The sequence below is a fragment of the Rhinatrema bivittatum genome, chromosome 1 (assembly GCF_901001135.1).
Source record: "Rhinatrema bivittatum chromosome 1, aRhiBiv1.1, whole genome shotgun sequence".
NCBI lineage: Eukaryota > Metazoa > Chordata > Amphibia > Gymnophiona > Rhinatrematidae > Rhinatrema > Rhinatrema bivittatum.
The window spans coordinates 523,114,993-523,127,451 of record NC_042615.1 but is presented as its reverse complement, the minus strand read 5'-3'; the positions used below and the strand labels follow the sequence as shown (position 1 = coordinate 523,127,451).

The following is a 12,459-nucleotide window of genomic DNA, read 5'->3' as shown; positions in this document are numbered from 1 at the left end:
GAGGCAGTAGCAAGTAAGCATTGTGTCTTGCCCTTTTGTTGTCATGGACTATCACGGGAGGGGATGAGAAATTCTCCAACTCTGCATATTTCTTGGTAGTGGCAGGAAGATGGTTAATGGGGCCCTGGAAGGCCCTGGCTGGGTTCATCTCAGCCCATCTGGGTAGGTCTAGGGCCCAGTATCTTGGCGGGTTCATGAGGCATCGAAGGGACCTGAGGAAACTCCAGCTAAGCCTGGCATAGCCCAGCCAGGTAGGCCCTGGCTAGTGGCAGGGGGGTCATGATTTTTTGTGTTTTTCTATTTCTTGGAAAATATTGTGCTATGTGCTAATAACATGCACTATTTCCCGAAACAAAAGCATCCAAACATTTTTGGGGTTTTGTTGAGGGGATGTGTTTATTTCAGATAAGCCGAACTGAAATAAAAAAGGGATGTTTTAATTCGGATTACCCATTCATTTAAAATAAAGGCATATCCCTAGTATTTGGTTGTTTTTTGAAGGCATGTGTTATGTTTGTTTTTGGTAGATGTGGGGATTTTCATCTTCAGCAGATTATGTATATACTGTATTGTCAGTTTGTAGTTGCCTGCATAAAGAGTTAAGAAATCCGTGTGATAAAAATGCTTTTACTCCTGCCCCTGCTTCTTTCTGCAGATCTAGGAGGGAAAAGGCGATTCTAGAAACATTCAATTATTTAACGAGCTTCAGCAGAATACAAGTAGATACAATTTTCCATATACAAAATATGGTCAGATAAGGCTAATTCACATCATCATGGTTTCCTCTGAATACTGGAGTGCCCCATGAGTCTTCATTCTCAGCCATACTTTTCAATATTTAAGACTTATATGCAAATTGCTAGCTGGCTTAGGTTTCTATTATTGTCTCTATATGGACGATATACAGTTTTTCCTTCCTGTTTCTATAGTTGTCACCACCACAGTTGGTTTAATTTCAGTCTACTTGCTTGTAGTAAAAAGCTGGCTATCAAGTAAAGACTGTTATTGAATTTATCGAAGACAGAGATCATATATCTAAGCAGGCTTTCTTAAAGCACTTTCCCAAAAAATGTGATATTTCGGTGCTGTACTATTCCCAGTGTCAAGCTGGCAAGAAATTTAGGTGTGATATTTGATTCCGATGTATCTTGCAAAGCTCAGGTTAAAATAGTGGTACAGAGATCATTTTCTCCAAGGACAAGCAGGATAGTAGTCCTCACACATGGGAGACATCATCAGATGAAGCCCTGATGTGGAAAACTTATCTCAAAGTTTCTAGACCTATATCACTCATCCATACGGGGTCCCTCTCCAGTCTCTTTCCATGAAGCTGTAAGCCTCGCAGTGGAGTGAGCTCACTTTTGGTCTTGTGGAAAACTCTCCTTTTCTCGAGTTTTTTGTGGCTTTTTCACATTAATCTATCGCCGGGTCCCTGTTGGTACCTTCACGTAGTGTTCCTAGTAAGGGTTTTCGGCGATTCTGGTAAGTTTCCTTTCGTTTTCGATTCCCGCTGGCCATTGACGCATGCCGTCATTGTTTTCGCTTTGCGGCCCTTTTATTTTGTCCTGACATGGTCACATCTGGTTTTAGGCAATGTCCCTGGTGCCTGAGGACCATGTCCATCACTGATCCACATGAGATATGTGTCCTCTGCATTGGGGCATCAAGCATGATGTCTGGGGTTTCTGTTTATGTGCCCAGATGACCCCAAAGGGGACGTCTGCTTTGACACAAAAAGATGGAGCAGCTGTTTGGGTCGAAGAAGTCCAAGGCAATGGCATAGATATCGGTTGGGCCATCGGACCACTGTTCATCTCAAGGCAAGGATTTCAGGGTCCTCATCATTGGCCTTGGCACCAGGGAAGGACCGGGCTGAGCATTGAGAGAAGCCAAAGAAGCATTGGCACCTGTCCCTATCAATGCATGGTACCGGGCACGGGGATGCACCAGCTCATGCCTCAATGTCCCTGAAGTGACCTTGCAGCAAAGAGAGCCAGTCTTCCATCTGTGCCGAAGGTTCGTGATGGTCTTCACCTGTCCTGATGCCAGTCACCGATCAGCCTCGCAGGTCCGAAGAAGATCTGGCTACCTCTCCTTCCTCCCAGTTGGTGTAGGCATCGGCATTGTTTGAGGAGTAGCTGGAGCAGTGAGTCCAGCTGCTAGTGGAGCAGGCGCTGCAAGGCTTCGGTCCTGTGGCACATATGGTACCGGACCCTTTATGGCTGGTCCTCATACCGCTGCTGGAGAAGCTCAACATGCGCATTGGTTCCTGGGATGACATCACTGCCCAGTGGGGCACCGAAACCTTCCCCTACCAATATGGTGGTCATTGCTGGTTCCTCCGAGGAGGAAGCTCCACCTAGGCCAGCAGAGAGGCCGAGGCCTGCAGTCCCCTGTCCTTTGTTATTGATGCCTGCACCTCTGGACGAAGGCCGAGCACCTAGGGCCCCATCCCTTGTAGCCTAAAGTGAGGATGAGAAAACCTATGACCCCTGGGGGATAATGTTTCGGAGTCATCCTCTGCGGGCTCTGACGGTCTCCCATCAGACCTTTCTCCTCCAGAGGAGCGAACGAAGTCTCCGCCAGAGGACTTGACATGCACAGATTTTGTGAGGGTGATAGCAGAAGCCATCCTGTTTCAGTTATTAACATTGGAGGATGCCAGGCACAAAATGCTTGAAATCCTCCAGTTCGTGGAGTCTACTTAGGAGATTGTAGCGGTCCCGGTGCATGAGATCCTTAAAGAGCTGCTGCTGAGGATATGGGAGCACCCTCTCACAGTGTCTCCTGTTACTAAGAAGGTGGACGGGATCTACCTCGTCCAGAAGGCTCCCGGATTCGATAAGTGTCAGTGGTCGAATCCGCCTGCATTTGAGTTACCCCATCTCTCTGAGACTCATTGTCCTGGTGGCGGGTACTGTAATATGTGGAACAGGGATCTCTTTTTGAACTCCCCCTCCCCAAATTGTCCTAACCATGGTTGTGTCCACCCTGGGGTTGGGAACTCCATGTAGATGAGCTCAGCATCCAGGATCTCTGGTCTGCTCAGGAATGCTCTTGTCAAATCAATTTCCTGAAGCTTTGAGCGATCAGGTACGTACTATGGGCTGTCTAATAAAGTTGTCCTGATCCAAATCATCAACCAAGTAGCCATGTGGTATGTCAACAAATAGGCTGGCATGGGATTGTACCTCCTGTGTCAGGAAGTGGTTCAGATCTGGTCATGGGCTTTGTCCCACAGGATGGTGCTCAGGGCCATGTACCTGGCCGGGATGATGAACGTGGTAGTGGACAGGCTGAGTCGAGCATTCAGATCCCAGAAGTGGTCCAGGGAGTACTGAATCGAATATTCTGCCTCTGGGGGAGCACAGACGTAGATCTGTTCATGTCCCTCTGTAATAGGAAGGTGCCTCGGTTCTGCTCCTTATGGAAAACCAGCCTCTGATGCCTTTGCTCATCATTGGGTCAAGGGTCTTCTGTATGTGTATCCTTCAATTCCCCTAGTGGCAGAGACTCTCTTAAAGCTTCGTGAGACAAGGGGACTATGATCCTCATAGCCCCTATTGGCCGAGACAGGTCTGATTTCCATTCCAACGGGAATTGTCCATCTGGAGATCGATCAATCTGGGGACTTCCCCAGATCTCATCACACAAGATCGAGGCAGCTTGCGGCATCCCAACCTCCAGGCCCTGTCACTCACAGCCTGGATGTTGAGAGGTTAGTTGTGCAACCACTCAATCTCTGAGGATGTGTCTCGTGTCCTGGTGGTTTCTAGAAAGCCTTCCACTAGAAAGTTCTATGGACTGAAGTGGAGGAGGATTTCTGTGTGGTGTGAGCAGAAGGCCCTACATCCGTTCTGTTGCCTCACACAAAAACTGCTTGATTGCCTTCTACACCTATTGGAAGCTGGCTTAAAAAACAACTCCGTTAGAGTTCATCTCAGGGCAATTGGTGCATACCACCAAGGTTTGGATGGTACGCCCATCTCTGTACAGTCTATATTTGTACAATTCATGTGATTCCTGCTTCAGTGAAGCCTCCCTTAAGGCCTGCTGCTATGACTTGAACCTCAACGTGGTGTTAACTCAGCTGATAGAAGCTCCTTTTGAGCTGCTGTGCACTTGTGACCTCAAGTACCTGACCTGGAAAGTCATATTTTTGGTGGTGGTCACCTCAGCGCACAAGGTCAGTGAGCTCCAGGCTTTAGTGACTTACCTCCACCTTACACTAAGTTTTTTTTATCATGTCAGGGTGGTCTTGCATATGCAACCAAAGTTCCTGCCTAAGGTGGTGATGTGCTTTCATCTTAACCAGGCCATTGTCCTGCCAACATTCTTTCCCAGGCCCCATTCACATCAAGGCAAACGAGCACTGCAGAGTTTGGACTGCAAGTGAGTCTTAGCCTTCTATCTGTGCAAATCCACCTGCAAGTGAGTCTTAGCCTTCTATCTGGAGCAGACAGAAGCCCATAGACAGTCCATTTAACTTATTTCTTTTGATAGGAATAGGTTGGGTGTTGCCATTGCCAAACAGACACTATTCAATTGGCGGGACTGAATCTTGGGGGTCATGTCAAGGCTCATTCTGTCAGAGCCATGGCAGTATCAGTGGCTCACTTGCGAGCAGTTCCCATGGAGGAGATCTGCAAGGCTGTGAGATGGAGTTCTCTCCATACATTCATATCACACTATTGACTGGATAGGAATGGCTGACAGTAGGTTTGGCCTGTCTGACCTTCGGAACCTGTTTGAGTCATAGAACCCAGCTCTCCCTGGGTTAAGGCTGTCTCCTGATACCAACAGCACCATTGTTGTGTCTGTTGGCACCTGGTTAGGTGTCTGTTGATCCCTTTTTATGTTGGGGAGCAGGCCGTAGCTAGGGATTTACCCATTTGTGAAGACTGCCATCCTGCTTGTCCTCGGAGAAAGTGGAATTGCTTACCTGTGTCAGGTGTTCTCCAAGGACAGCAGGATGTTAGTCCTCACGAAACTCACCCACTACCCTGCAGAGTTGGGTTTCTCCTATTTTTTTTTTTAATTATAAATTTAATTATATTAGAAGACTGGAGAAGGACCCCGCATGGATCCATGGTATAGGGCATGCTAGGAATGCTCAGTGTGCCTAGTCAAAGTTCTAGAAACTTTGACATAAGATTTTCGCATGAGGGCTCCATCTGATAATGTCACCCATGTGTGAGGACTAACATCCTGTTGTTCTTGGAGAATACCTGTTAGAGGTAAGCAACTCTGCTTTATTGATCATAAGAGAGGAAGAGATGTAATTTCAAAGAAATGACACCACAAATTTGTTTCAAAATCTTTCTTCAAGTATTCTGTTTGTTGCACATCAGTGGAGCGCAGTGAAAGAGATGTTAAACCAAATAGCATAGTGAGCATGATTTCCCTCCTCGTCATGTGCCATTGTGTTTCCTCTTTTTTTTTTTTTCCCTAACTTTTCTCTCTTCACATGTTGCCAGGTGCTGTGGCCTCTATGTTTTGGGTTGATGCTGAATTAGGAAGTGACATATACCTCGATGGTAAGGAGTCAAGACACACTTGCGTTCTTTCACATTTTTCTTCTACATTATTAGATGGTTTGTAAGTATAGGGTAACCACTTGTGCCAGTGGGATTGATGCCAAGAAAGAGACAATTGATGTAAGCATTTATTCATGCCAGCCAGATGAGCTCTTGACATGTGACCTTAGTATTCCTTCAGTTTAAAAATGCTAGAAGTACTACGGTGCTTTCTTTACTGGCTGTTTTGTTCATTTGATGCACCTGTAGTCACTGAGCGTTTGCTTTGGCTTAATTTTGTGCTTCTGAGGCTTCTTCTCAGGCACTCTGGCACCATCTCCACAAGGGTCCTCACCTGAGGAGCGGGCACCTGAGCCAGGACTTGAACTTGGATCATCTGCTGGACCATCTGACTCCCTCTAATTTCATTTATTCATTTTCTTATTAAATGTTAGAAAGTAAAAGAAAAATAATTGTGTTAGAATTTAAGTGAATGCTCTTGAGACGTTATGCAGTTTTCAGATAATGAACTTGACTTCTTTGCATGCTTGGTTGTGCCGGTCAGCCACAATTCTTTTCTGTCCTCTATCTGTGCTTGAAACATTTTTGTTTTCTTCCTCTTCCTCTGTTGTAGTATTACTTGGGAAGTCAATAGGCAAAAGCTGATGACACTTCTTTGTCATTTGTATTGGAAGAGCTATTCAAAAGCACTGGCATACTGATCTCTTCAGAATCAAACTAAAATAAAGCTGAAAAGGGGCAAAATGATCATTATGCTTCTCACTGCCAGGTGGTGCAGCCATTGGCAGGTGTTTTGAGTCTGTGGCCTTTGATCTCATGCTCTGCACAACATTCAGAGGATGCTGCAATGAGGGACGCTGGAGCGCTTGTGGCTGTTTCTCGGTGTTGCATTCCCATGGCTTGTGCCATCGACATTTTTAGTAACAGTTTTGCCATATTCTGCTGCTATATGATTTGCAGTAGGTGTTATGTTTTTTATTTCTATATAATCTTCATAACACACAGAGTGGTTTACAGAACACATCAGATAGAGGTACATCATAAAATATGTTCTAAATATAATAGGGTGCATACATTTTATCTGCAGATTTAACCCTGAATATTCTGTGTAAATGTATACACATAAATTCGTGATTAGGTTTCTGAGCACATGTGCAAACCCACCTGCTCGACATTATACCTTCTTTATCAAGATCATAACTTCTGTAGGTGAACTTATGTGCATACTTTTAAAATAAAAAAAAATTACATACATATGTCTGAAATCTGTCCACTGGCATGCCTCTTACTATTTGCATAAAAATATGCATGAAAGCGGGTTGTGTGCATTTTTGCAAGAACTGAGTCCCAGCCTATTTTAGTACAGTAATGGTACATAATACATTTTTTAGATGACACTATTGAAAATAATTTTTGTTAGATAATTTTGCATATATTGTTTCACAACAAATAGTTAACAGCCCATCAAGTGCTTTATATGATATTAGACCTATTGGTTGTGTTTGTAATTGTATATAAGATTGAATCGAGAGTCACATTGTAACATTATTATAGTAACTTTGTAAAGATTGATACATTGTTTTCTTTTAATATGTGAATGAATGAATGCGGCATAGAGTTTGTGTTAGTAATGTATGATAGCAAGTTTTTGAACATGTATAGGTATAATATTTAAATTAGTTTTGTATGATTGATATATATTTATATAATCTAATTAAAATTGATGTTTAATTATTCAAATGATTATTTTCTCTTTTGGTATATTTAATCTATTTTAGCACAGCCCAGCTTTCAACTTATCCACAGTACATTTGTGTGTGAAAGTGGATGTACAGAGATTAATGCTAGTATTTTACAAACTGTGTGGTAGGAGCCGAACAGTTTATAAAATACCGCTTATTCCTGCTCTGTGAAAGTACAAGCATATATTTCCAATGCAAGAAAGGACATGCTTTCTCTAACCATTATATAAACATGCACATGTATAATTTACAAGTGAAATAATCATGACATTGTGCAAATATATATTCATAATTAAATACGGAGGCAGGTATTTTATAAAATAGGGGTAGACAATTGTCCTGGAGCGTCTGGTTTTCAGGATAAACACAATGAATATACATGAGATATATTTGCATGCACTGAATGCAGATATCTTATATCTTTTGTATTTTCATTGTGGATATCCTGAAAACTAGACTTCTTTGTGGCACTCTGGGACTGGAGTTTCCTACCCCCCCTATAAAATATGCATGTACACCAGGGGTTGCTAGCTCCTGTCCTCAAGAGCCACAAACAATCCTGGTTTTCAGGATAGCCATAATGAATATGCATGAGATACTTATGCATACAGTGGAGGGCAGTACATGCAAATAAATCTCATGCATATTCATTGTGGCTATCCTGAAAATCAGATCTGTTTGTGGCTCTTGAGGGTAACCTGGCATATATGGTTTTGAAAACATTTGCATGCATGCTTAGAATCATCAGTTTACTCAGTCCTTTTCCAGTTCACTAGACCCTCTAGCACAGTGGTCCCCAAACCTGTCCTGGAGGGCCACCAGCCAGTCAGGTTTTTGGGATATCCTCAATGAATATGCATGAGAGAAAATTAGCATGCACTGCCTCCATAACATGTACATTTTCTCTCATGCATATTCATTGAGGATACCCCAAAAACCCGACTGGCTGGTGGCCCTCCAGGACAGGTTTGGGGACCACTGCTCTAGCACTTCATCCTGAATCTTCACCTGTTCATCCAGACCTCCCACCCAAAAACTGCAGACAACAGAGAAGTCTAATTTCACTTGCATGAGCTAATTAGCAGATGTGAAAGCAAACACACAAGTTTGGTAATATATATGCGTATATATCTTACAAATTAGCAACAACTGTGCATATTTCTGAATCTTACCCCAGAACTTCTATAGACTCACCCTCCCCCCGTTAAATGTGTGCATAAATCTGAAAATTTGTGCATATTTTTGGTGTTTATAAAATGGCAGATACACACTTGCATGCTATTTATGCACGTATATGCTAATTTTACATGCAAAACCCCTTTGAAAATTCACTCCTTTAAATCTGGTTTTTGCGTGTAAATGTCTTTGAAACTTCAGCCCAAAGCATACATAGTTGTTAATACTTATTGTGTTTTTAAGGCCATAGGTCAGACCTGCCCTGCTGTCACTGGATCTTAGAATCTGTGAAAGCAATGGCAAGACAGAGGGAAGTAGTCACTGCTGCTTCTCTAACCTAAAAGGAAGGGAGAGCTTTCCTATACTGAGCCATCCTTCTTGATGTGTAGTATTGATGGGCATCCTGGCATGTAAGCATGGCTAAAATAGCACACCTGAAATCAAGACCAGGTGGTTAGTGTGCTTCTGACAGCTCAGGAATTTGCAATGAATGTCTGGTACAGCATGAGGCCTCTGTTGCTGAATTTAACTAGAAATTGTGGCCACAATAATGGTAACCTTTCCAGAACTGGTATGATGTAGGATAGAGAACCAATTCCAATTATCCTGACATGGCCATTGTTTTCCCTTAAGTATTTTTTTTCTGTTGTGAAGTTATTAAAAATGCTGATATGCTGTCACCTTTGAAGCTTATGGTCAGTGCATTCTACCTGAATTCTGTTTCATAGTGGACTTTTTTATTTGCAGGCATTATATCTGTTGTAGATGCAAAGTATGGACTGCAGGTAAGAGACTAAAATACATTATACTGCAGTAACTTGTGACGGAGACCTCGGCCAGTCAAACAACTTTACTCGTGAGATGGTCGCTTGCAGCAGTCAGTGATACCCGCAGGTGATTATGGGGGACAAAACACAGAGGAACTGTCTTGGTTTCAGTAGCTATAATCAGTTTTTTCCCTCCCATGATTTATGCTAGGGTAATGAAATTCTGAAATCCACTTGCACCAGAATTGGTGGTAATAGTCATCTCTGACAATAAAACCACTCCTTTTATTACTTTGAGTGACTTGGAGCACCATTATATGTATATATAAAAAACCTGCATTCAGCCAGAAGAGTGGCACAAACTGGCAATCTGTTGTTGTAACTTATGAAGACTTGTCAGCTGAAATGAATAGATTCCTTTTTCTGTTATATTATTTTTTTAAAGTAATGGTTTAGTTCTGGAGATGTTACAGTGCTAGATGCAGTGCTCAAAATGTATTGCTTTGTTAAATGCCTTGTTGACAGCTCAGCGAAAACACTCAGCATTTATCAACGCAATAAACCTCTATCAAACTGACATGCCATCAGGATAATAAAGATTTTTAATCTTTCTCATTTACAAAAAAAAATTAAAATGTTTTTTGTTTTGTGCAGAGAATTTATCAATTAGTACAATCCTTTTGTTTGTCCAAGCTTGACCTCAGTAGCTGCTTGTCACTCGAAGATCTCTAAAGGCAGCATGAGTAGTGATAACAGCCTAACAGTTTGCAGTATAAGGGGAAGAGAGTTCACCCCCACTCCATTTCCTGGGCACAGATGTCTCTGGTAGACAATCCCATGTAGACAACCAGAAAACTGAGATAGTTATTGATGATGTGGCATTTCATTCGACTGAGACCTGGGCATCTGGTTCTCTCATATTGTCCAGTTATGTATTGCCTGAAATATTCAGACATGCACAAATTGGACAATATGAGAGAACCTGATACCCAGGCCAATGGCACCATTCCTCTCAGATCTCTGTATCTGACAACTTCTAATGCAATCAAATCAGTGAGCATGGAGTTAGGGAGAAGGCTGAGAGTTTGGTATCCTCTTCTTCAGCCTCGCCCCAACCCTGATACTGCATGGATTTCTGAGACTGTTCCATCAGAAAATTGTATTTATAAAAAAAAAAAAAGGCAAGAAACCTTGGTGGACACTAAGCAGTGGGTTAATTTGCATGTATTCTATTTTAGTTGGGGAAGAGGTGGATCAAGTAGATTCTGAATGTGTGACTCGATCTCTTTAATTATAAACATTTTTTTTTTCTGAAATTGATGTATAGTCATGTAATCTTTCCTTATCCGGCTTTTGCTGGAACTTAAGGAGTTTCATCAGGGGTTGGTGACTCCTGGCTCAGGTGATCAGCTAGAGCAGCACTCTTCAAAGAGCAGTGGTGGGAGCAGGAGTGCTGGCGTATCAGTATTCCTCTGCACTCAGGCAGGCCAAGCCACACAAATGGATTATGCATTTCTACCAGTAGATGGAGGCGGAGTAAAGCTGACTTCATGGACATATAGTCCTGTCCCAACATCAGCCTGCCAGTATTCTCCTTCTCCAGCAGATGGTGGATATGCATTTCCCTTTTGAGATTGCTTGTGGTGAAAAATATTAAAATTAGAGGAGAAGATAGAAGATTTTCGGACACCGCTTAAGTTTCTGAGAAGACCCAGTGGGTTCCTCCCTCAATTGAGCATTTTTAGTCCAGGAGCCTGTTGTAGGTGTGGACTTTTAAAAAAAACCCAAAAAAAACCCCCAGTTGAAACCAAAGGGCTCCTCAGACAGCCCCAGTAGCAGGAGACCCATTCATGCTCTCAGCCATGGAAGGCAGAGCTCAGGTATGCAAAAAAAAAAGAGAAGAAAGAGTAGGGAGATTTTAGTTTCCTCTTTACTGAGTCTCTTTTCTTTGGCGCTGAGTCTTCGGTGTCCTTCCCCCCTTCCCTCTCACTTCTCACTTGTATTTTAGTGTAGAGCAGAGGTGGTGTGGGCTCGGCGGGTTGAGGAGCCCTTGGCTAGGCTCTGCTCAAAAGCAAACGTGTATGTAGTTTAGCGTGTAAGGCCACGGCGTTTTACTCTTTCGGATAATAGAAAGACTAGGTGGCACTCCATGAAGTTAGCATGTGGCACATTTAAAACTAATCGGAGAAAGTTCTTTGTCACTCAACGCACAATTAAACTCTGGAGTTTGTTGCCAGGGGATGTGGTTAGTGCAGTTAGTGTAGCTGGGTTTAAAAAAGGATTGGATACGTTCTTGGAGGAGAAGTCCATTACCTGCTATTAATTAAGTTGACTTAGAACATAGCCACTGCTATTACTAGCAACGGTAACATGGAATAGACTTAGTTTTTGAGTACTTGCCAGGTTCTTATGGCCTGGATTGTCCACTTTTGGAAACAGGATGCTGGGCTTGATGGACCCTTGGTCTGAGCCAGTAAGGCATGTTCTTATGCCTGTATTTGTGAGCGTTTTTGAGCACCCGGGGGGGGGGGTTAGGCATGTACTTCCACATCCTGGTTTTGGATGTACCATTACACGTGCAGGAACTTGTGCACATACTATTTGAATCTCTTTCTGAGCGTATGCTACCAGTGCATGCTATATGAACGCATACTATCTGGGTGCATAATACCATGGCCCTCTGGCAGGCATATGTTGCTCGTATACTTCTGGTGTACACAGGCGTTTATCTAGCACATAGTGCCGGACAGTTATGGCATCAGGGACATATAGGTCTCAGAGTCTAGCTATCTATGCAACTTGCCATATAAGGGCAATACAGCCATTACTTTCTCTAAGCCTGTGTCAGTGCTGTATGGACAAGGAAAATTGCCTACTACAGATGTAGCCGATGCTGGGCCATCCCCTCAGACTGAGGGAGTGGGACAGAAGGTGATAGAATTCATTCTATCCCTTCCTACTTTATTTCCCGTGACAGAGACATCTACAAGAGATTTGAGTCAATCAGGCAGTATTAGGTTTAAGCCATTGGGCCCCAGTATGGATCCATCCTCCTTTTCCTGGGTGGAATTTATTTTCCCCAGGGTCTTCAGACCTTTCTGCAGGGTAGACCAGCAGATGCGTGGATCCCTTCTAAGTTGGGTTTATTTATTTATTTATTTAAAAGTATTTGTATACCACTTTATAAAATCGATTTTGTCAAAGTAGTTTACATTGGATGAAAATAAAAATTATATA

General features: G+C 42.9%; 1 protein-coding gene across 4 annotated transcripts in view; it reads left to right on the top strand.

Moving 5' to 3' along the window:
- The window catches only part of LOC115097331 (COBW domain-containing protein 1-like), a 158,663-nt gene that overhangs the window by 51,982 nt on the left and 94,222 nt on the right, over nt 1-12,459 (top strand). For all 4 annotated transcript variants that reach the window (XM_029613079.1, XM_029613062.1, XM_029613053.1 and 1 more), the window contains exons 6-7: nt 5,478-5,537; nt 9,203-9,240. In XM_029613079.1, the coding sequence (XP_029468939.1) occupies nt 5,478-5,537; nt 9,203-9,240 (98 nt within the window). The remainder of the gene's footprint in view (nt 1-5,477; nt 5,538-9,202; nt 9,241-12,459) is intronic.